The 25,252-nt window shown below is 42.7% G+C and overlaps 1 protein-coding gene across 5 annotated transcripts in view; it reads left to right on the forward strand.

Annotated features, from left to right (window-relative positions):
• Positions 1-25,252, forward strand: part of fhod3a (formin homology 2 domain containing 3a) — a 73,805-nt gene that overhangs the window by 45,527 nt on the left and 3,026 nt on the right. For 2 of the 5 annotated variants that reach the window (XM_037794361.1, XM_037794365.1), the window contains 22 exons: positions 788-899; positions 1,065-1,159; positions 2,272-2,415; positions 2,619-2,854; positions 4,614-4,760; positions 5,015-5,434; positions 6,375-6,434; positions 6,984-7,118; positions 8,403-8,453; positions 11,517-11,734; positions 13,563-13,931; positions 15,305-16,023; positions 16,455-16,595; positions 17,898-18,056; positions 18,159-18,341; positions 20,282-20,401; positions 20,638-20,799; positions 21,563-21,753; positions 22,181-22,385; positions 22,522-22,545; positions 22,812-23,019; positions 23,138-23,302. In XM_037794361.1, coding sequence (XP_037650289.1) covers positions 788-899; positions 1,065-1,159; positions 2,272-2,415; positions 2,619-2,854; positions 4,614-4,760; positions 5,015-5,434; positions 6,375-6,434; positions 6,984-7,118; positions 8,403-8,453; positions 11,517-11,734; positions 13,563-13,931; positions 15,305-16,023; positions 16,455-16,595; positions 17,898-18,056; positions 18,159-18,341; positions 20,282-20,401; positions 20,638-20,799; positions 21,563-21,753; positions 22,181-22,385; positions 22,522-22,545; positions 22,812-23,019; positions 23,138-23,302 — 4,264 coding nt within the window. The remainder of the gene's footprint in view (positions 1-787; positions 900-1,064; positions 1,160-2,271; positions 2,416-2,618; positions 2,855-4,613; positions 4,761-5,014; positions 5,435-6,374; positions 6,435-6,983; positions 7,119-8,402; positions 8,454-11,516; positions 11,735-13,562; positions 13,932-15,304; positions 16,024-16,454; positions 16,596-17,897; positions 18,057-18,158; positions 18,342-20,281; positions 20,402-20,637; positions 20,800-21,562; positions 21,754-22,180; positions 22,386-22,521; positions 22,546-22,811; positions 23,020-23,137; positions 23,303-25,252) is intronic. The other 3 variants (XM_037794363.1, XM_037794364.1, XM_037794366.1) reach the window with 3 other exon arrangements.

Here is a 25,252-nt window from a genome sequence, read left to right on the forward strand (position 1 = left end):
TAGCTGTTAGAATTTAGCTGTTTGCGATCTAATGTTAGCTATGTGTTATCAAGTTACTGTACTTAGCTAAGGCACTTGCAAACACAAGAGCTTAATAATAGCTTTTCTGATGTATCCACATTCCACAAGTTACTTGTCAAAATGCTTTAGCTTAATTTACAGATTGTTACATATAAATATAGTTAGATTAAAACTGACATTTGGACAAATTGCTTGCTGCACATGTAACATTGGGCAGCAACCATTCCCATTCTTTCTGCTGATGCCTCACGTTTTGTTTCCTGTATCCTCAGTTTTTTGGTTCGGCAGCTTATAAAAACTTAGTTCTGGGTTCTTTACCCTGTTGCTAGTGCATCCCATCACACAGCAGCTTTTATGCATCTGTTCGTTGTTAGCAAGCATATGAAAGTGACAAGGAGGTACCTTCACGCAATACAAAGTCAGTGGAGAGTGATGAGTTGTGTGGGCATGACTTAATTGCGCTCTGTCTCTATGCAAAGATTCTGACGACGGGAACCCGTATACAACATCATTCACACATATACACGTACACAATAAATAAATAACGTCTATATGAATTTCCTTGTTGCCAATACTGCTAAATCTATATCATGTGAACTCTGACTGTCTGGTCTAGAAGGCCCTATTAAAACAGGAGTTAAAGATGCGAGCACAGGGGGAAAAAATAACAGATTTCCAACCATGGTGGTCACCATAATATATCCATTGTTTGTATCGTTTCTTGTCTCCGTGTGAGTCTCTAACTTTGTATTCCCCCCCTGTCTAGTTCCGTCTGGTGGTGAAAACAGCGCTGAAGCTGTTGTTGGTGTTTGTGGAGTACTCCGAGTCCAACGCCCCGCTGCTGATAGAAGCCATCACCTCTGTGGACACCAAGAGAGGTATAAATAAGTCAACATGCCACCAGCTGCTGAGGAACATTCATTATCCTGTCAGCCTGTGTTATTTACTGTAACTGTTTGGTTTCTTCACATATAGGGGAGGGGTGGTTGGGTAAAGAGGGACAGAGTAATTCATGTTTTTATTTGTAATGGACTGATTTCCAGGATGCAAGCCGTGGTCCAACACTATGGAGATCTTGCATGAGAAGGATGGAGTGGACACAGAGCTGCTGGTCTACGCCATGACCCTCATCAATAAGGTGTCCATGTTTGTAGTGTCTATATACTGAATGTTTATATAATTGTTAGCATTCATTTTTTTATTATTAGTACTGGATACAGGAAAATATAACTGTGATATGAACACTGGTACAAATGATACAAATAATGCTGGTGACAGTTACTACCGATGGATAGCTACCTTGAGTGGGAGGCTGCCGCAGTACAGTCATACAGTGTAGCAGCATCAGACTGTCGTCTCCAACTAAATCTCAGCTTGTAGATCAAACAGTTGGCTGTTAACAGGTAGGTTATTTACAGACACTTAGCCTAACGATACCTGGTGATTCAATCAAATATAGATGTCCGGATAAGCAGTATCCAGACACCGTGTTGGACGGGGAAAGACCAACCTTTTATTTATTATATTATTATATTATTTATTAAGTTATTGTGAACACTCAGGTTCAGGCAAAGTCACAAAATAATTATTATGTATTATATATGTCTATAAAACTAAAGTTTGTTTAACAAGAAATAAATACATACAATCTTTTTTTTATATCTTTATTTTCTAAGATGTGAGCCACCATTGTGACATACAGTACAACCAAGGTAGACAGGAAAGAAAGAAAGAAACAAAAACAAAAAGGATAAAAGTACACACAACAAACTCCCCAAAAAACCCAAACACACTAAGAAGGTTACAGACATTATATAAAAAATAAATGCATACAAACTTGTCAAAATTACAATCCAAACACATGTCAAAGTGCATTGACATCTAAGGGATCTTGTGGGTTTTCTATCCCCCAAAAAGGGGCGTGGCCTTGGCGTTTTGCGAAACTACCTGTATGTGCCAGTTTGGTCTATAAAACACGCCTTTTCTTTACTCATTCCTTATTCATTTATTTTTTCTAATTGAGTGTTTTGTTATTGAATTCTTCAGTTATGCACAAGATATCCCAACGTTTTTTGAGCAGGTGTGTTGGGTCACACTAGGTTTTAATGGTGCTGTTTTAGGGATTTTCAAAATTAAATTACTTGCAATATTGCAATATCTTGGAATTTTGCCACCAAAATGTTTCAAATCAGAGGATTTTAAAGCTCAGTTACACCTTGTTGACTTATCTGTCTCCTTTTCTTTTTGTAGACGCTTGCAGCGCTGCCTGATCAGGACACATTTTACGATATGTTGGATGGTCTGGAGGAACAGGGCATGGAGACCGTGTCCCAAAGACATCTGGGGCGGAGAGGCACTGATCTGGACCTGGTTGAGCAGCTCAACATCTATGAGGTTTGAGACACACAAAGGCATAAGATCACAAGGGAAATATTGGAAGCTGATATTTGCATTTTATTTTAGAGATCAGCTGTTAAGTGCTGCTCACATCCAATGAATATGACTCCATACAGTATTTATAGTGCTTAATACTAAAATTCTCTGTGTGAAGCAACCGTCACTACTCTCACTTGACACCCAATCAACTTTTCCCCCAGATGTCCCTACGGCATGAAGATGGTGATGATGACAGCCAGCCTCCGCCGGCGGGACGCCGGGACCGCCGACGAGTCAGCCTTGGGGGCGGGGACAAAAAGCATGGACTGGAGAGAAGGCGCAGCCGCAGGGCCTCTCTCGGGCGATCGGGTCACGCCTCGCCCTGCAGCCCTGCGTCCCCACAGAGGGCAGGCTTCCAGCCCTTCAATGGACAGAGAGCTGAGGAAATGAGCGAACGGTGAGAGAAGTTATGGGGCGATAAAGGGGTTGGTTTTCAGCAGGTATAAAGAATGATTGGTGCCAAATATTTAGTCATCACTTTTGAGACGCACATGTGTTTCTGCTCCAGAGCACTGTCAGGTTCCCTTCCATCCATGTAAGTTCAAAGGTCTCTCAGAAAAAAGGTCAGCTGCTGACTTTTGTGGCCTTCTGCCTATGTTTTCCTACCGCTGCTCCTCACCTACATGCTGTAACAGCTACTAGTGTGTCTCGTGTCACAGAAAGCACTCTGAGTGGGTTTTTATTTTGCACTGAAACACTGGTGCAGACTTTTGCTCCACTAAAGATCTCAGCAGCTGCACAAGCCTTCAAGGTTTGTAATTCTAATATGCGTTATTAAAACCAGCACAGGCTTATTGCAGTGCTGTGTGTGTGTGTTTATGCACAAAATGGGAATTCAGAGCCAGCTGTAGGTGTTTACCTCAGGTAAATCTTTCCTCTACTTCATCTCTTTAGCCGGTCACTAGCCGTGTTTCCATTCACATATTTGTATCGCTTCAGAAAAGCTGTATTGAAACGGCAAAATTAGACAAAACTTCCTCAGTTACGAAAAAGGTTTTTACGCTCGCATGAGTTGGTTTTTGCCTTTGTTGAAAAAGAGTTGATGCACTAACACGAAATACATGACATGAAATAACAATTAAAACTTGCCCAATTGAAAAAAATTACTTAAGACCTCTCTCTATTTTTCTATCGTAGATGTTTCCGGTTCGCAACCTCTATTTCTTCTACTCTGTTTACTGGCAGATTTCAGCCATGCGTCGCCTGTAGCACCAATTTCTGACCAAACTAGGCTGTGGCAGATTTTATTCACTCCAAACCAGTTGATGGGAACGCCTAATTTGCATTTCTCTTTTTGCGACATTTCAAAATGTTGCTTAAAATTCCCTTGATAATTGAATGGAAACAGGACTAGTGGGTAACATAACCAAAGCAGATTAAGTCCAATGCCTCTGCTAGTATTAAAATACTGGTTATGTGTAAGCGTGTGCATTCTAGCACACACTTGTATCTTGAAACACACATGAAAATGTACATAATTGTGTGTGAATCCGCTTGCATATGGTTTATTGAATGAAGTGAGGGGTGAAAGTTGTTTCTGTCAGAGACTGCTTCATGGTTCGTGCACACAGAGAAAAACAAACATGACTTTTATTGAATGTCCCATTCGTCACACACACATGGCTCTGGTCTTGTGGAACAACGCCTGGCAGCAAACGCTTCGACTCCGACTGCAACAAGGCTCATCTGGTTTCATCACACAAAACTTGATCTCAGGTCAAGTTCTTCAGCCACGGCTTATTCTCCTCTTAGCAACCCTCCTCCTTGTTGTCATATCTTTGTCTACTTATGCATGTAAAACTACCTAACTGGAGGCATGGAGTGTGTAATGGGAAACATTCATCCCCCCTTTCCCCTGTTTAGTTTTTGTTTTCTCTTGTCTTAATCCTTTTGTTTATCTATCACTTTATCTCAGTCCGATAGATGTCATGTCCTTGTTTGTCGTCTTTGAGCATCATAAATGTTTGTGTGTAACTGTAATCATTATTTCCACGCATCAATGTCATCTAACCCTCCGTCTCTCATTTCATCCTTTCCTCTGTTCCATCTTTCTTCGATTGTGTGGTGATTTCCATTTGCATGCTTCATCGTCTCATCATCTCTCCCTCAATCGTCATTGAATGTTCTACCCATTCACCCCCACCCCGGCTCCACAGAGAGGAGGAATGTGAGGATGGGATAGAGGAGGAGGAGTGGGAGGAGGAGGAGGAGGAGGAGGAGGAGGAGGAGGAAGAGACTCCAGTGACTGAGTCTGATTCGGATGAGCAGGAGGGGGCTGATATGTCTAAACTAACCACCCTCAGGTATTTTTAGGACATGGTAGTAACATGGAAATTAAGTGTGGTCTTCTAAAATATCTAAGGGGGTCTATAAATAAAGCCACAAAGCTATTTAATGTCTCTTTTGTCATTGTTTTCAGTTGTATATCTGGTTGGTTTGATCTCTTTGTGGCCTATGTACTTGGTTTAGGTTCCATTGGGGTACATATCGTACTACTTCTCTTTAATTTGCCTAGTTTCATCCATTTATTTCTCCCAATCCATTCCTCTGTTCCTAGCCCGACCCGACTTCTTGCATCCATAGTTCACCGAACAACCGTCCAGTCCATCACCATCACTTCCAGAAGGGGGACCGTAAACGAAGACGAGCAGAGGAATCGGACCGAACCACCTCCAGCACCCGCCCCCCTCACCCCGCCCTCTATTCCCACCGTCTCTCCTCCCGTCTCCTCCCCTCTCAACCCCCCAGCACAACCCAAATCCCTTCTGGCTGCCCTGCTGGCCAGGAAGAGGCCCGTCGTCACTGTCCCGGCTAGCACGGAGGTCAGCCCGCCGTCGCGCGGCAGCTCACAGCCCTCCCCCGAACGCCTGCTTTACATGCCCCACTCACCCTTCCACCTCTTCTCCTACGACCTCGACGAGGAGCCGTCACCCCCGGCTCCGCCCAAACCCAGCGAGGAGTCACCGACGTCTCCCAGGTCAGACGGACAGCAGAACTCAATCTCCCATGAGTTCAAGAAGCACAGAAAGCTTTCCTTCGACGTTTCCTTTTTCAATTTTCCACTTTGGTTTCTCTGGCTTTCATCCTTGCACCAGCTCGGATCTCTTTGCACCACTTTTGTTATTCATCACCTCCCCCTTTTCACCAGTTCTTTTCACTTCTTTGACTGCACGGCTCCTCACCTTCAGGCTGTCAACTCCCTTATTATCACCTATTGTTACCTTCACATCTCTTTTTCTTAGTTCTGTCACTGCGTGGATTATCTGCACTTGTTTGCTTTGTTTCCCAGTGCCACACCTTTCCCCCTTCTTTTCAAGAACAGTTTCAAGTACCTGCACATCTGTCTAGTCTCTCCTTGCTTCTTTGTAGGATTATTTTGGTGGAACCCCGCATTTTCTCAGCTTTACTTTCTCCATTCACCGTATTGCTGTGTAAGATTTTTTTCTTGTTGGATAGGACTGTATTTCATATGAAGTATACCCTACTCATACATAGCCTGTTATGATAATCCTATAATCAGATGCTGACTTAAAGTCACAATAATTGTGCATATTTACAATATTTAACCTCTGTTATTTTGTGTATTATACCAGAAACTTAAATCACATACCAGTAGCTCAAAAAAAATAAATCCTGGCTAAATGATATAAATCTAGTATAGGGTCAGAATCACAGTAGACTGTAAGTGAGGTGAGACACCTTGCCTGGAATTTCCCAGAAACATAAGGGATTAAACACCACAGCCGTTATGAATTAGGGTCACTCTCCTGTTGCACCATCAGCATTCCTGTTATGTAACAAGGTGTCACCTTCGTTCCTCGCCAACAGCTTTGCACTGGTCAACGTGGTGTCGTGTAACTAAGTGACTGGTGAAGTCGCTCACTGTCTCCTATTTTCTCACCCCTTCTCTCACACAGGAATGGAGGTCTCATGTCCTACTCCTGTCACAGCACCCCAAGTACGCCCACCAGCTCCAGGTGAGAGGAATACACACTTCTGTACTGTCCACAAGTACATATTCATGTGTGTTTGCAGGACCAAACATGTACACACTCAACATGTGTAACAAGTATGGTCTGTGTGCAGCCATGTGGTGCATTCATGGTGATGAAATACTAAAGTGAATATGATCTCAGCTCTCTGGTTCCCCAGTTACTAAGCTGCTCCTATTACCTCCATGGAGAATACACTCATTAAAACATAATTTATGCCGTGTTACATACATACCTACACATATAGAAGCTCTGTATATGCAAGGAGCATGTGTTGTGTTATGTTCATGGACAGATTAAGCTGTTTATATCGTTATTTTTGCATCACAGTGGTGCAGCAGATTAAAATAGTTCAGCAGAAACATGGAATATCATTTAAATCTTTTGTACATGGGCTCTTGGAAGAAATGTTTAATTATCGCACTGAAGTAGAGTGCTTTACAAACCCAAATGGTGCTTGAGAATCACAGCATCACACTGACTGTGCAGTGGTGTAATCAAACGTTCTCTTTTTCCTCTCTCTCTTGCCTTCAGGCCTGCTTTGGGAGGTCTTCTGTCCTCTTCTTACCGACAACATCAGGAATCTCTGGCGGCCGAGCGAGAGCGCCGCCGTGTGGACAGAGAGGAGAGACTGGGGAGGATAGAGAGAGAGGAGAGGAACAAGCACAGGTGAGGCATCGCTGGCTTTTTTTTTTTTTTGAAAGATCCCTACCCAGCATGAGATCAGAGATAGATTACATAAAAACAAAATCAATTTAAAGGATTACTCCAACAATTTAGTATTATACTTCCTTAAATTTGGGGACTCACAAGACAGACTAAAAAATTAATTGTCATAGTTTAAACAACAGCAGCCGAAATATTCAGACTTTTTTTCTCCAGTATGGCTCACGCTCCAAAAGCACTGGAACAGTTTCAATATCGCAATTCAAAAGCGTCTTTCATGAGACCCCCCTGCCTCCTAAACCAGGGCAGCACCTGAATCAGAATTTTCCAAGTCTAGACGGTTTTCGGCTCTTGTTGTATTGCAGGGCAACCAGCGGAGACTCCTCTTTAGGGGGAAATAGCAGGTCAACAGTATATGCTACATAGAAGTGGTGTACATCATCTGAAAGCTGGGAACCTGAATATTAATTTGAGATGCAGCTCAGAAGTGTAAAAGGGCTTAGAACATTATGATAGAAGTATATGATGGCCATTCCCATACTGCATTATGTGGACTCAAGAACTCGAGAATTGATAAAAATGATCAATAATCCCTCCAAAAAATACCATATTAAGACACCAAGACCTTAGACACCATAGAAAAAGCCATGCTGTGATTTGGTATCAAAAACTTTTGACATTTGGAGATTTCTTATTGTCAGTATACCTAAGGAAGTCATCCATCCTCTGAATGCTCTAGGTTTCTAGTTTGTGGTTGTACATTTTCATGAGGGTGTGATTATCTTAGAGGTCACCACAGGTCATTTTATACAGTGACATCAAGTTTCAGAAAATGGTCTCACTATAAGAAATGGCTGCTACGGGGACTAACATCATCACACATGAATACAATTGGGCTCATTGAATCCACAAGAGTTTCAACTTTACAAGCTAACATGACAATATTGGTGTCAATGAATTTCTTAGTTTTTCCACTTTCATATGATATCAGTAGCTTCACTCCAGCTCTAAAACTGAGCCAGCTACAGCCTCTGAAAAACAGTAAAGTCGATCGGGATCACCGGCGATTTCTCGGGTTAAAAAGATGAAGTGTACTGAAATTACCAATAACCATACAAAACATATGCGAAAAAGAGTAGAATTATGAGTTACACCAATACCTTAACTGCTTGTGTGCATGATGTGCAACCTTGTCATATTCACACTGACAGATCTCCAGAGGACTGGATACTGGTGCAGGGTATGATTATTATGTTTTAAAATGTTCTGTTTGTGTGTCTCTCACAGCCGCGACTATGTGGATAAAATGGAAGAGGCCAGGCATGCGCGGGAGGAGAGGTAAGTGTGTGCACTAAATCAAAACAGCACACACTCACAGAACAACTGTACCTTTGGGGAATATGTTTCAGCCTGTGGTTTGGGAAGCTTGGTAACAGTGTAATTGTTTTCAGGTTAAAAAGGTTGGGGGGAATACTGAAGCGATTTTCTTTCCTCCGTCTGCCTGTTTTCTCTTTTCTTAAGGAGCCCTGTTTTAACTGCCGCGCTCTGCCAAGGGCTCGATTGTTTTGGCTGCACGCTGTGAGAAAATCAGATTCCAGGATTTGTCAAGCTTTTTTCACACTGAATGCACGTGCACATACACAAACACACATTTTTCCTTCAGCACATGTACGTTTAAAGACACGAAGAATTTTCACGAGGCTAATAAACATATGTTTGTGTGCAAATGTGAATCAAGAGATTTTACTCAAGAGGGTATGTGAGGTCACGATCAGATTCAGGACTGATCTTACTTGATGCAGCCATATATTATATCGTGGTTCAGTATCCACCCAACCTTTTTTAACCTGAAAACAATTACACTACAGCGTTATGTACTGTGCCAAATGCTGTCCCTTTTCCCTGTGGACTCAGACCTCTTTCACCCTCAATTTAAAGCACCGTTTATACAATAACACAGTGTCAGAGTGAAAAGAAATACAGGGGTGACAGAGCAAAAGAAAGATAAACTACGAACAGTTTGATTCAACAACAGATGGAGGAAACAAGCACAAGATAGACAGAGAGTGAGATGAGCTGCTGAGTGAGCACGTGGGGAGATGTATCCACCGGAGAGGTTGATGTATTTATGGTGTGTTTCACAGCTATCAGGAAAACATGAGTCACCTCCCCGAGGGACCCATCTGTCTAACAAGATACAGCACTGTAACACCTGGACAAAAAGGACTTGCATGAATTATGATGGCCTTAATGACAGACAACTGAGTCCAAAAAATGACTGTTAATGGCGTACCTACTAGAGTTGGACAGAAACTGGATTGCTGAAGCATGTCGCAAATATTTTTTTGGTTTGTTAAAGCCGCTGAACACACCCTTTTTGTTTCTCCCTGGAACTTGGTTTATGATCAAATACCTTTAACATACATTCCCATCAGCCTCATTTGTACTATGTGTTGCTATTTGCTTAGTTGCAAAGTGCTATTTAGCAAATGTTAGGAGCACGTTAACACACTAAACTAAGACGGTCTACATATAGGTTGCATCCAAAATTCCATAATAACTATTTAGTACGCTAAAACAGTATGTGAGATTTTTTAGTATGGCCGAAACCTTAGTATGAAACCAACAGTAGGCGAATTGCATACTATTTCCGGTGAAATATTACGATCGTGTCCAACAGGTATCAATTCAATTCAAACTTTATTTCAGACACACAGGAGCAATAAAAGAAAAGAAAAACAAAACATACAAGATAAGACCACAACAATTCATCATTCATTTCATACTGTATGTAGGCTATCCCGCCAGTGTTTTCTGAGCCTGGATGAGTATCAAGTGTAGCTCTTGCTCGGGCTGGTTAAAGCCTCAATGATACAAACCCGCAAAGTGCGAAATCTGTCAAAAAAAAAATATTGCAATATGCAAATGCTGGACACTACGGCAGCATAAATGTCTCACAGCGATGACGACGTTCACAACTGATGTTGACGGACAGCTCTGTATTGTCGTTGACGCTTCGATTTAAGTGTAAGTGTAAGATTTCACTTTGCTAGGTGTAATGTATATTTTAAATTAGTGCAGACTTAATGATACTCACAAATCATCGTTTGGTCACATGAGGTTGGAACGGGTTGCCATGGTTACGCGTCTCCAACCAGCAAGGAGGCTCTCAGGAAGTGACGACGTAAATTACTGCTTAGTGCGTACGAAAAGATGCATACTGCTGTTTGTTCACACAAAAGTATGTTGAACGATACACATATTGAGTATGTTATGCGTAGTATGCGATTTTGGATGCAGCAATCGCCTCATTGAGCTGCTAGCATGGCTGTAGATTATTTTTCTGAATACTAAATAAATCAATCAATCATAACACTACTGACTGTTAACAGATTATTAATACAATAGCAATATCAGGTCAATATTTGACAATATAGACGTATTGGTTGAGTATAGCTTAACGACTTATCAAAGAGTGATTTTTGGACATAAATAGTTCTTCCAGTGATAGTCTGATATATTAGAGTGTTTTACAAAACCATCACTCAACTCCTTTTATTTCTAAGGATGTAAAAACATACAGCATATGGAAGCACACAACACACAGTGGACTCACTCGCTCTATTTGACCCTTAATCACAAACACACACACACACACACACACATATTGGTATCCAGTTTCTTCAGACCTCTGAAGTGGCCTGATGCTAATGAACTCTGAACAGAAGCTCCACACATTCATGGTATGGTGGGAAAGAGGAGGGGTTAGAGAAAGAGAAAGAGAGAGAGAGAGAGGGTGTACTTGGTGCCCTAAATCTCTGTTCGAGCTGGTAGGTTGAGGGGTAAAGTCTGGTAGGGGGGAGAAAGAGAGAGGAAAAGATGAAGAGAAAGGAAAAAGGACATGGGAGGAGAGCTGATCGAGGCACATCTTGAACAGGTTTACTTTGATTCACTTCGGATGTTTGGCCTTTCAGCAGCCAAACTAACATTAACTCTCCCATTCTTCTCTCCTGTCGTTCTCCTTTTCCTCTCTCCTCCCTAACACTGTCTCTTCTTTTCCAATCTCCCTCTGGGTTGCACATTTTGGACTGCCGGTGATAGCTTTGTATTTAGCTGGAACTCTTGGCTGTAGGAAATGAGTGATGAATGCTTTGTGGACGATAAATGGGGCGAGGTAGAGGAGCGAGGTGAGCTTATAACGTGAAGAGGTAGCATGAGTCTGAGTGTTTTTAAGGTAAACATAGGAGGTTGGACGTTTGTGATGAATTCAAGTAAATCGGCAGAGTGGCAACTAGTTTAGTTTAGACCAACACTGAGAGCAACACTGCTGAGAAAGGCAAGTAACTCTAACTCTATTTTATCTCTATTGCCTTCTCTGATCTCTCGCCCTCTCTCTCTCAGGTACAAGAACGTGGAGCGTCTGGCGGCGGAGGAGTTCGAGAGGGATCACGTCCGGGTGTCGAGGACTCGCCCTGACCTCAACTTGACCTTTGAACCCGCGGAGGCCTGGCCCTCGTCATCACGCAGCAGCACCCCATCCTCCTTCGCCTCCCAGGAGGACGCAGAGGCTGACCTCGAAGCCGGGACCCCCGCCACCCCCTACACCCCCTCTGAGACCGGTAGGGAAACTGAGAATACTGTTTGATGGAGTGGCTGTCATATATCAACGCATTACGCACAGTACTGACTAATAACACGTGGTCTCTGTGGGGATGTGAGTTATTAACAAGTCAAAATGTTTCGACGACGAGATGTAAGACTGACATGTTAACTAAACATAGCCTTGTAAAATATAACAACATCTCTGTTTGTTTAGAAGACTTAATTAAAATGCTGTAGCCAAATGCTACCTATTAGTTTTTTTGTTAAAATATACAATAATATTCAGTATTACTAGGGATACTACTACTACTACTACTACTAGGATTGCAACAGTTTATCCTGCTAGTAGGCTACTGTTGTAATAATTGCAACCACAATCTAATTGTATGCTGTGGCTGTGCACACTGTAAATAGTTTTACATAGTAAACATTAGTAGACAACAGCAGGGCACAGGAGGTGGGAGGAGTGCAGCCTTTATCACTCTGTAATATTTAAAACTAATCCAAGTATTCATCAAGTATTTGGATGAATGATTCCTGTCAGCCCTTTCTATCAATGAGATAAAATTGTATTAACGCTGGATTACATACATGCATCATATCCTGTGTATCAGCAGGCAATCTGAATCCAGCGCGAGAATGGTGGACTCCACCACTAACAATGAAAATTACTATGTAGAGAGGTAATTACGTAAGGGATACAGCGAGCCGGTTTCCAGGGTTTCAAGACCCCTCCACTTCACGTAGGGTGCCACATCTGTTTATTTCATAACGATGACCCGCTCGCTGTACATTATCCCGCTTATTATTATCCAGCTACTGACTTAAGAAATCAATAATTTGACACAAAAACGGTCCTCGAGAATCCGACATCAGAACTGCGTCCATAGAAATGGTCTGTTATACATAGCAGCGGTCTGCTATAAAGAAATAAATAGACCGTAGAACGCCGTGATTGACCAATCAGAATCAAGTGTTCAACAAAGCCATGTAATGAGTAAATACACTGAATGGCTATTGCTGAAAAATGCTGACATAAATAGCATGAAAAACGGGGGTTTGACTTCATGAAAATCTTGAGGATTATAACTTTATGGTTGTGTGTTGTTAAAGATTTCGGAGCATTTGTATGACTTTGAATGAATTAATACTTTGAGGATAATTAAAACCAGAAGGTCGCCAGTTCAAGTCCCAGCAGTGCGCCCCAAAGCAATCATTCTTAACCTTAAATTGTTTCAGTTTACAGGCTGCCGTTTAAATTAGCATGCAGGCGTGAGCAAAAGAAGGAGAGGTGAATGGAACATACTGAGGGAGAGGAGGGGACACCATCAGAGGGGGTGGAAAGAAAAAAAAAACACACAGAGGGAGGATATGGGTGAAAGGGTCAAAAGGGTTTTTGAAAGACCTTTTTGAAAGTGTAATGCCAAAACATCTTGTGTAAGAAAAAAAGCCTTGTTGTGGAGCTGAGTGCGCGAACAGCCATGAGCTGAGGTACTGTAGCTCACAGTGTATGAGGCCTCACGGTGTCGTGTTATTCTAACCTCGCCTGCATCACTGCTTGGACTGTACTGAGGAGTTACGTGTTTGTGAGTGTTTTGACATAAACAGGAACTTAATTCTTCATTTCCTGTTCACATCCTGGTCCTGCAACAACCTGGCATTCTGTACCTGCCATATTGTTTACATTAGTGTACGGGTGTGTGTTTTTGTTTTTCTCATTAGTGTGTCTGAGTTTGTGTTGGCGTCCCATGTGCAGAAATCAAAGACAGCCATGTCACATGTTTTACACTGCAGAAGTGGGCATTTTAGAGAATATAAAAAAACACTGATTTCTTTTTGTGACAGGAGAGGCTGATGACTCCAGTGCCAGTGTAGAAACAGAGGAAAAAGAGGCCACTGCTGAAGAGGAGGAAGAGCAGAAAGAGGAGGAAGTACAGGAGGAAGTACAGGAGGAAGTACAGGAGGAAGCAGCGGCAGCAGAAAAAGAGGAGGAAGAGTGTGAGCAGGAGGTGGAAGAGTGTGAGCAGGAACCGGAGAAGGAGAAGGAGAAGGAGAAAGAGGAGCCAGAGGCGGAGGAAGAGGAGGACAGCGGCATCCTAAGCGACAAAGAACGACAGAATGAGGAAGTGAATGAGAAGGACAACTGCTCGGCCTCCAGCATCTCCTCCGCCAGCAGCACTCTGGAGAGAGAGGAGAGGGGGAGCAGTGAGAATGGTGGGTAGTTTTGTACTGCACTGTGTGAACATTCAAGTTGCTTTTCTAGTTCAAGTCTAGATTTAAGTCAAAAAAGTTGCTTTTAAGGATTTTATTCAGCTGCCATTCTCTTGAAATAATTGAAATTATGAGCTGTATTCTGACATGTATTATGTAATTATTATTCAAAGTTAAATTACCTGTTGAGAAGGATGTTTTTCTGAGATATATAAAAGAGATACAGTTGAGTTGAGATACAGTTATTCAAAACATTCACCACTTTACACCATTACAGTCATGTTTAAAGCATAGACTATATAAGAAGAAGACAAAGTCACCGTGCCGTCACTCATTGTTTTGTAGACTGCCATTTTCAAGCCTCGAGTTCAGCATTTTGGCTGTCACCATCTTGGTTTCTGCAACCAGAGGGTGAAGCTAAGTACAACCAACCTCTGAATTAGACATTTCAAGTGACCAAAAAAGGTTATAATTAACTTTCATGAACTGAAAAACACACTGTGAAAGGGTTAAAGGTGTAAGATGAAAACACGGACAATTCCTAGACTGGACAACGCTGTGGTAGCGACCTGTCAATCACAAGGTAGCCACGCCCTAAAGCATACCCTGCTTTATGGTCTATCTGACTCTAAATGGGACCATAATTTACTAAATGAACATCTTGCTGTATTGAAGAAGACTTGAAACTTCTATACAATCCGACTTCTTGTTGCAACCAGAGGAGTCGCCCCCTGCTGGCTATTAGAAAGAATGCAAGTTTAAGGCACTTCAGCATTGGCTTCACTTCTCAGACCTGGAGGTTGTGGAATATTTAACCACTAGTAATGCTGTAGAGCAATGTGTTGATGAATGGGTTTCATTCTGCTGCCAGTTTACAGTAGCATACATGGATCTCACACAATGCATTTTGGTGAGCAACAGTGAATGAAAATATAACTTTAAGTCAAGACCAACACTACTCTACTGTAGTCTCAAAACCATGGGCAGAGGCTCGCACAGGAACTTATGGGCACACCTTCCAAATCTCAACAACGTGTTGTGTGACCTGTGTCAAGCAAGTTGATTGGTTAATTCAATGATGATTCTTAAAGGTCAAGCTCCAAAAACACCAGATCCTACAGTTCCAAGAATACAACTGAATAGCGTCTTTCAGTAGACCCCTCCTGCCTCCTAAACGCCCACTTTTGCCAAACTCTACACCTCCAGTTTGTGTTGCAGGCTTTAAATTTTAGGTCTCAAGCCCAAAACCGAGTTTATTTTTTCTGATTTAGAAAAAACTCCTTCCAGAAAAACATTATACTATTACTATTAACTATTTTAGTGTGCACTCTTTGTTATATCTCTCTCCTTTTAACCCCATCGATCTCTTTTCTCAGGCTTTAAGGAGCCAGAGGTGAACGAGCAGTGCAGCAAACTCCTCAACAGCAAGCTCTTCATGCTGGACATGCTGTACTCCCAGAGCAAGAAGCCCAGTGATGAGGAGGAGGAGGAGGAGGAGGAAGAGGATGTGGAGAAGGAGAAAGAGAAAGAGGGGGAGGACAAAGAAACTCAGGAGGATGCTGACGTGCAACAGGGCGATGACCAGGAGAGCGACCAAAAGGCTGACAAATCAGAGCAGCACGGGACCATCCGACCGTTAGCCGAGCGGTTTGGAGACTTGTTCAAGGACCTCGGTTCGACCTCCAATCACCTGGATGTCCCAGCCAGCGAGCCCCCTCCTCCTCCTCCTCCTCCCCCACCGCCCAAAAAGGAATCGGACACGATCTGGGACCAGCTCCTGGCCAGCCCTCGAGAGCTGCGCATCGGGGACATCAACTTCACCGACCTGACCGAGGAAGATGACAAAAACATTCTGGATGCTGTTTTGATGGGAGGATGCAGTGACCTCCCGCCGCCGCCGCCTCCTCCACCTTGCATCCTCCGCTTCCCTCCGCCCCCACCCATGCTAGGCAGCTGCCCCCCACCCCCTCCCTTGATTGGGCTTATGAGACCTCCTCAACCACCTTGCTTTAATGCCCCAATTCCAGTGCCTCCTCCTCCGGAGCCACCTCTCTTCAACAAGAAGAAGAAGACAATCAGGCTTTTCTGGAGCGAGGTGAGTCAAGATACAGTTACCATTTCCATCAGTCAGATACAATTATCACTGAATTTATACAACGTATCCTCATCGAACGGTTCGTATGATATCATATGAAAAGTTATTCCTCATTTTTCATGCGATTTCCTATGAATGTTCAGCAACACGTGACACGCATGTCAATTTCTGCTCCAGTGGTTTCAAAATAAACTTCAGTTTTTTCAGAAGTAATTGACCTGTATTGTTGGTTGAGCAGGAGTTCCTGCAGATCTATAAGACAGCACGTTTTCATTAGCCTGTTACGATTACAGAGCCATCACAACCACAATGCTATTATTGGTGGTTGTTTGTGTTCAGAGTCTCTCATTCACCTCTTTTACTGCAGGATATGGGAATCTAACAGATGTCTCCACCTAATTCAGTCAATTTTTCACTCTGTTTGTGATCAGGTGCGTCCGACAGACTCTCAGTACAGGGACTACAAGCGGAGTGAAGACTCGTTCTGGACCAAACTGGAACCAGTGAAAATGGACACAGCCAAACTGGAACACCTGTTTGAGTCGAAATCAAAGGAAATACCAGTTACAAAGGTAAACAACCAGTGCCTGAACAGGCTACAGAGAGGTTTGGGACACAAGTTTACAAGTCTCACTGTATGATACTGAATGTATGCCTTGACTAACCCAACTATTAATCACAATGGTATCTAAGGGAAGTGCTGTTAGTGTTCATCTTACATCACACATGATGGAAACACCAGTAACTGGGGGTTGACAAAAAGTTAAAGGAGTGATGCAACTGACAACTGTGATGCAGCATTTTCAAAATGAAACTTCACGGCCATTAGACATTACATTTTAATTTGTCTGTGAGTCAGCGGTGCCCTAAAGTGGCGCTACCAGATTAAAAATTTGACATTTTTGTGACTTATTAGGGGAAAGACATCTTTGTCACAAACAATTTCCCTTTGCCAGCCACAAAGCCCATGGGTTTGGTGTCCATTATCTCCAGCACATGAAAGTTGTTGAATGTTTTAAGGGTTAAGCAAGTTCACATGTGTTCTGATCCTGATCAAACATGGGAGTTTTGAATCCTCCGTAATCCTCACAAAGCCTCTAAATAGGAAACGTATGGTCCGCTAAGATGAAACCAGGCCACTCACACTTTGAACTCCTGAGCCACTGCTTCAAAACCACGACGTCTGTTAGAGCCGAACCAGTTGGTAACTCGCTTCGGCTCGCCTTATGGTCATCAGTCACTTAGACTAAAACATGGGAAAATCCAGGTTGAAAAATGCTAAAGATACCCTGAAAAATTAAATGAAATGTTTAATTCTTTGCCTTTAGCTCTATTTTATGCTAATATATTTCTATAAAATACTCAAATATAAATATTAAATATAACAGTTAGGTATAAATATTTTGATCACTAAAATTATACTTTAAAAATGAAGTTAGTCTTACATATCAGAACGGCACGGCCTGTAAGATGTAGCAACTCAATAGTGTCAGAGTCGCACTGTAGTGCAAGTCTTCCCGTCTCCATATGGTGACAATATAACTTCCCAGTGGCAGTCACCAGGTCTTAGCACCTACTCTGTTACACGTTCATGGACTGACATATTACGACTTCCTTCCATTTATAGCTTATAATGGCCTGGTGCTAGTGAGGTCATATGTTCACATACACTGACAATATGACTGCAGACAAACACCCACATAAACACACATTCTGTATGGACTTAACTTTAATGGTGTTTACTGTTCCTACTCACCATATAGTTCCCACAGCTGCAGTCAATGTAACCCTTTAATCCTTACCCATAAAGCAGACCACACCGAGAAAAGGGAGAGAGACCCAGTATTGACCCTCTCCGTATTTTGGTGTTCTAGAAAACAGCAGCAGACGGCAAGCGTCAGGAAATCATTGTTTTGGATTCCAAGAGGAGTAACGCCATCAACATCGGTCTGACGGTGCTGCCTCCTCCTCGCACTATCAAGACGGCCATCCTTAACTTTGACGAGTACGCGCTCAACAAGGAGGGCATAGAGGTGAGAGATACAGACGGTGGTGAGAAGGAAGAAAATGAAACTCATCCCCAAATCCTCCGTCTCGTATATGACACCTTATCCCGCTCTGTCCTTTGCCCTCAGAAAATCCTGACGATGATCCCCACAGAGGAGGAGAAGCAGAAGATCCAGGAGGCCCAGCTGGCCAATCCTGATGTCCCGTTGGGCTCAGCAGAGCAGTTCCTCCTGACTCTGTCCTCCATCAGCGAGCTTTCAGCCAGACTCCAGCTATGGGCCTTCAAGATGGACTACGAGGCAACCCAGAAGGTCTGTATAAACATGGGACCGTACTGTTGCGATTACATTAAACTATAATAATTGTAATAAAAAAAGAAAGGATAGATACTTTTCATAAGAATGTAGAGGAGCCAAACCACACGCTCAATTAACATCGCACTCAGCAAATGATTATGGTCATTTCATAAATTAGATCCAAAATATACTGGAGCAAATGGATTTAAAGCAACAAACTTTATCAGAAGACGAACGTTTCGACGCCAGGTGCATCGACTCTTCATTAGAGTCAAACATTTCAGAGACTCACTGTCTCTTAAAGGGCGGGTCCATTATTTGTTTTTTTATCATTCTGAAGCTTCCCTGTGGTTTTCTTTATGTATTCAAATTCACATTTTGGTCAGTGTACGTATGTTTTAGCATCAAAATGCTATATTTCCAAGCTCTTCTAAAAACGTTTTCCCACATGACCTGATGTAGGTTTCTGCATGATGACGCTGCATATATATACATACATATATCCTTATCCGTGTATTATCTACAGTAACTTAGATGGCGGTCGGCGTTTGTAGAAGCAGACAGGAGCGCTGGCACAGAAGCTAAGCAATGTACTGCTGTAGAGGCACATTAGTTTGGATCAATGCAATAACCAATCAATGCAGCGGTAATTACTGTTTTTGTGAATGTCGTCTGGTGGTTTTGAAGACAGCGATATAACGGCTTCAGTTCCACGCCGTAAAGGGCTGTCTGATGACGAGGTAAAGCGGCTATGGACGGCAAAAGCAGAAAAATTTTAGCCACCTATATTTAGAATATATTCACCGCCTTACCTTGCCATCAGACAGTCCGCTGTTATATCGCTGTCTTCAAAGCCACCAGAGTAAATTCACAAAAACAGTAATTTTACCAATCAGAACACGAGAGTATACATACAACCCCACTTCAAAAAATCAGAACTAACCATTTCAGTTATTTCCAAACTAAGCACAGCTAACCTTGAGCTACTAGAACTTAACTATTTGTGACATAAGATCAGTAACCACATCCATATAAATGTAGACTATTAAAAATGTAAGTAAGAATAATGAATAACTTCATAACTATGAATAACTATCAAAACGATATAAATAAGTCAAATCCGTGTCTAAATATTGATCTTTCTGAAGTCTTTCCAGTTACCAGATTATTCTGGACAGACCTATAATTCCTTGTGAGGCGCATGAAACCTCTTCCTTCAAATTAATGATGGTTTTATTAAAGCAGAAACAGACATACATGTAGAAAGCCAAATGAACTCTGTACCATGAAGGTTTGATTAAGTGTGCACAGCATGTGTGCGTGTGTGTGTGTGTGTGTCTTCTTGTGTCCGTGTCAGTATCAACATCCTTTTTTAGTACTAACAACATCCGCAAAGCATCAACATAGTTAAATCATAGCATCATAACAAAACATGCACGCTTATTAGCGGCACCTCCTTTTCCTCTGGCACACCACGTTTTACTCGGGCAGAGAGTGCATCCAGGAGGAGAAGTTCAAAGTCAAAACCCAGAGAATGAAAAGCACGCCGCCCCTCCGTTGCTTGTCCTGTAAATTTTTACGGCTTTCCGCAGGACGCAGTTGTCTTTAATCTCCTTGAAAAATTCCTGACCGCACATTCGGCAGAGCGGCGTTCCCGACTCGACTCTGTGGGACGGTTTGGTAGTGGAAGGCTTAATGGAGGGCGACATACCGTGCAGGCACACAAACACATGCACACGAGAGAAAACGTGCTGCACAAAAACAAACGCTTTCTTGTGATCAGAAGCACGTTTGATAGCGAAAGCTGACCGAGACGGCAACCTTCAAACAACCTCGTGACCTCAAACAAGCGAGACGAGGTGCACCTGCTCGCCACTTTTATAACTGTAGACTAAAGAAACACATGTGAGTCTTAATTGACTCAACTAATGATGTGTGTGTTTTCCTCCTCTCAGGAAGTTGCAGAGCCGCTGCAGGATCTGAAGGAGGGTATGGAACAGCTGGAGAAGAACAAAACTCTCCGCTACATCCTTTCCACACTGCTCGCTATGGGAAACTTCCTCAACGGTACCAATGTGAGTCATGACCATTACAGGTCCATCACACTAATGACAAGCTTCTTTTGTTTGTAGTAGTAGTTTGTGGTAATTGTAGAGGTAAAGTCAGTGATTTTAATGGTGGATTTTCTAAACCTGTAATTTGCAGATTAGAAATTACATCACATAGCTACAATAATTTCGTGAGAACACATGCACCTTGTTACGTTTTCTTTGCTCAATCCTTGTCTTTGGTTGTATGTCCATGTGTCCAGGCTAAAGGCTTTGAGTTGACGTATTTGGAGAAGGTTCCAGAGGTGAAGGACACGGTTCACAAGCAGTCTCTGCTGCATCACGCCTGCTCTGTGGTGGTGGAGAACTTCCCTCAGAGCACCGACCTCTACTCGGAGATCGGAGCCATCACACGATCTGCAAAAGTAAGTACGCTCCGCACTCACTGATGGAAAGCTTATACATGTACTATTTTGAATCCCTACATTGTAAAACATTTTCAAGCCGGTTCAACATATGAACAAAACTTCCTCTGCTGCCTCAACTCATTGGCTCATGAGTTCTTGTAATGTAAAACTGAGTTTAATCGGTAACTGTTTAGTCAAACTGATACGTTACAGTCAGAATTGCTTTCCAATTTCCATTTTGTCAGTTTGAAGAGTTGATTCCTCACTAATGATCTAACAGATAACTTGTCAGGCTATGTAAATTAAAAGTTTTCAGACATAGGGACTGGAGTGGATAGGGATACTACCCTGCATCATGATTTGCATTGTTTTCATTACTATCAGAGAAAACAACCAACTTAACAGGTATTAAAGAAACACAGCAAGTTTCAATGATGCATGTATTTTTCAAGCTACAAAAAAGAGAGCTCCCCTTTAGAGATTTAGCTCTCAAACAATGCATGCTGAGAAGTCTAATGATATGCTAATGCTCATTTATTTTCCTTCAAATCATCATTTCAAGTCAAAATTAATCATGTTTAGAAGTTTCGTCTGAAAATGAAAAGAGAAATCTTAAGTTTAATAATGTATTTACATTACGCTACTAATAAAAGATTAGGTGGGTCCACTTAATTCCTTAGCTGACCGCTTTATAAAAGGGAAGCAATACAGTTACTAAGAGGACTTCCTACATTTTATTTTGGATGCGGTCCCTTATTTGTATCAACACCTCTTCCGTCAGGTGGATTTCAACCAGCTGCAGGAGAACCTGTGTCAGATGGAGCGGCGCTGCAAAGCCTCATGGGACCACCTGAAGGTGATCGCCAAGCACGAGATGAAGCCGCAGCTGAAGCAGAAGATGTCTGACTTCCTCAAAGACTGCGCTGAGAGGATTATCATCCTCAAGATTGTTCACCGCAGGATCATCAACAGGTAGTTCCCCTCACAACAATCTCTCGTCGTCCACGTAACAGAACACAACATTTTCTCCACACACACATCTGAACATCTGCAACTGACTGATTCTTCTTTTCCTTGATTACTGTCTATTTCACCAAATGTCAAAAAGTTTGATATCTCGGTTCGAAATATGGACTGGACTATGACACTATTCTACTAGTCATTCTTTTAGCTTCTAGTTATAATTAATTAGTGAATAGAAATTCAGAATAATGCCGATATACTGTATTTGCGCAGGTGTGTGTGGACGCGGCAAGGCATGGACTAAGGCTTTTGACAGCCTAAAATACACAGACCTGTAATAATTAAAAAAAATGGCATTACACCTGGAGAAAATATTTTCCTACAAAGACTTTTAAGAAGATTGTTTTTTCTCATTCTTCCTCTCCTTTCCTCCCAGGTTCCATTCGTTCCTGTTGTTCCTCGGCCATCCAGCCTACAGTGTGAGAGAGGTCAGCGTCCACAGGTTCAGTAAAATCCTCAGCGAATTTGCGCTGGAGTACCGAACCACCCGAGACCGCGTGCTGCAGCAGAAACAGAAGCGAGCCGACCACCGCGAACGCAACAAGACCCGAGGAAAGATGATCATGGATGTCAACGCTCCTGTGAGCATCACACACAAACACAGAATCCCTTACACAAAGAGACTTCCCACTCTATTTTCTTGTTCTTCTCTTTCCAAATCTGCCGCCGCTTTTATTCTTCATTTTCTTTGACTTTCACTCTTTCTTTCCCCTGTAGTCTGATGATGAAGAGGAGAGTGAGGTATCAACATAAGTGTTGGCTGTCTGCATGTGTCTGTGTGTGCATGAAACCACTAATCCTGGACCACTTTACCTCAACATTTTCCTTTTCACTGATTTTAACATCTGAGTGGATCAGTCAATAAAGTAGAGTAGGCATCATAATTGTTACAGATTGGATGTTTTCGTTGATGCTTCAGCTTTGGCATGTTTGAGTCAAAGCCCCAAATATTTAAAATACAAGCTGTCCAAATTCTGATTCTCTTTCATTCGGTCTTTCTCCATCAGGGTGGTCCGTATGGCTCCAGCAGCAGCAACAGCGCCCCCATTGGCGGACAGGAGGGCGAGGATCCTCAGGGTCTGGACCACACCGAGGACGCTGCAGAGCACGAGCATATGAAAGCCGTGCTGAGAACCAGCCTCAGTGGCGGCGACAGGGAGGCCAGCGGAGTGCCAGGGGTTCGGTTAAGGACAAGATCCCGGCCTGGAAGGGGAGGTGAGGGAGACAGGAAGTTCCTTACAGGGTCACACAAGAGAAGTCAACAGTAAAACAAGAGTGCACCATAAAGGGTTTCTTTTTTCATGCCTTTTGTCATTCTGCTCGATTTGTTCAGGTCGCACTATGCCGGCATGGACCCCCTCCGTGGAGGACACTCAGATCTGTGGAGACGACGCTGCAGACGAGATCATGGAGCGTATAGTGAGGTCGGCCACTCAGGGTCCAGGAACCAGATCGCAGCCCAGAGAGAGGAGGAGGTCTAGGGCCAACCGCAAGTCATGTAAGACCTGAATACTTAACTTCTATCTCAAATCGACACCACATGGTAATTCTAAGCAGGTTTTGATTATGCCTAGTTCGCACTACACAACTTAAGCCCTGATTTTCCACTCGGGACAGTTTTTGTAGCTCCCCAACAAAAGCCCCAGATCAGAGGCTGGCTTGGTGCTCGAGCGTTATGTGTGAACTTTTCAAAGACACGAGCTGAGAGGCTTACCGGTGCACCGCTCACGCATTCCAGATATCTAGCATGCTAAATATCTGGACCTGTCGGGTAGCTACAGCCAATGAGAACGCAAGACACGGGTTGAGGGGAAACCTGGCGGAGGGGTCGTCTGTAACATTAGAAACTTTACTTTATGTGTTGCATTTGCAACACAGACCAGTGTTGTTGTTGCACCTTGGGCAGTCCCGACGGCAAGGACAGGTATTAGGGGGCTGGGCCCTACCACCGAGTCACCTGAATTGCTCCATGTGAATGGAGAATCTGAAAATCCTTAATGAATTGAAGTAAATGGGGTCCAGGTTTAACAACAGCAAAACTATATCAAAAATCTGTTTACAAACTCTCACACAACTCGTTCAGTATAATCCAAGTCTCGTTCATCCAGTAGTATGCTCACTACTTCCCAAACACATGCATTTTCACCAATCTTACTATTTAAAACACTTCCACCACTACCGTCTCATGCTTGCGAAGGTGTGCTGCGAGTCCGTGTGAGTCTGGACGAGCATCCAGCAGCAAGTGAACTGCCGCGGACGACATGCTCGTCTCAGTCTGCAGAGCTCTGAAGCCCCGTCTGCTGCAACATAGCGCTGGTTGCTTGTTTATTCAAAGTTTATTCATTTGAGCAGTTCTCGAGATATGCGAAAGACATACAGACAGAGATTCATAACGACCATGAAGAGAAAGAGCGAGACCTGTTGCTGGTGTGAGTACATCCCGATACGAAACACACAGGCATCGTAGCTTCTGACTTTTGGGTGTGTAGTCTTTCTAATTACGTATTATGTTCACAGTCTTATGCTTCAACAGTTTTACCACAAACTGAGACTTTCTTGACTTGCTAAATTATGTTTTAAATTGACAAACGTGTGTGATACATGACGCAATTCAAACGTGATATAAAAATGAGTTGTCTCTCGCCGAAATAAGGTCCCATGGTGGTCCACCGGAAGGGGCGGGACTTTGTCTTTCTATACACCTAGTTGTTGAAAGGCGGGGGCGGGGCCCATTCACCTGTTTGAACTATGGGCCCGCCCACCTTTACTCTGATAATAAGTAAAAAAGAACTTACTAAAACACAAGCACAGAGTAGCGCTGGACATAAAATCAGACATTAGGGTGAGATCAGGGGACACTTGAACGTAGCATGACTGGAGCAGTCACAGGTGTGTTTGGGGAGAGTGGAATTAGAAAATAGCATTTTAAAGTCACAGTTTAATGGATGCCAACAACACAAGAGAGCAAGAAGCCTATTGTATCATTTTAAAACAGTCGATTTCGTGTATACTAACTGCGGAAATTGTGTACAATGAAAGCATACCGTATAAAGTTAGTAAGGAACTGGTAGACATCACTTTGAGCAAACCAAATGACCATGTTGTTCTAGCAGTCCATTATTCTTTGGTACTTGCTGTCATTTCCCTTTTTGCTCTTCATTTTAGCTGAATGTCACAGTTGTCCTGAGTTGATTGGAGATTATTCAGATCAGCTGTTGAGCAGCAGGGTGTTAGGACTGGATCCTAATTAACAACTGACTGCAGCTTGGTGCTTTTCAGTCCTGGTTGATTTCAAAATTTTCTATTTGAGTGAAAATAATGGACTTGTGATTAGAGTTTAGCACTCTTGAGTCTTTTTCTTGATACATGAGCTTCAAGTCTTCAGAATTGTGTTCATACTTCCATGTTTTATGCTTATACAATGAAGAAAAACACAGCATTTTCTGAC

The sequence above is a fragment of the Sebastes umbrosus genome, chromosome 15, assembly GCF_015220745.1.
Source record: "Sebastes umbrosus isolate fSebUmb1 chromosome 15, fSebUmb1.pri, whole genome shotgun sequence".
NCBI classification, from domain to species: domain Eukaryota; kingdom Metazoa; phylum Chordata; class Actinopteri; order Perciformes; family Sebastidae; genus Sebastes; species Sebastes umbrosus.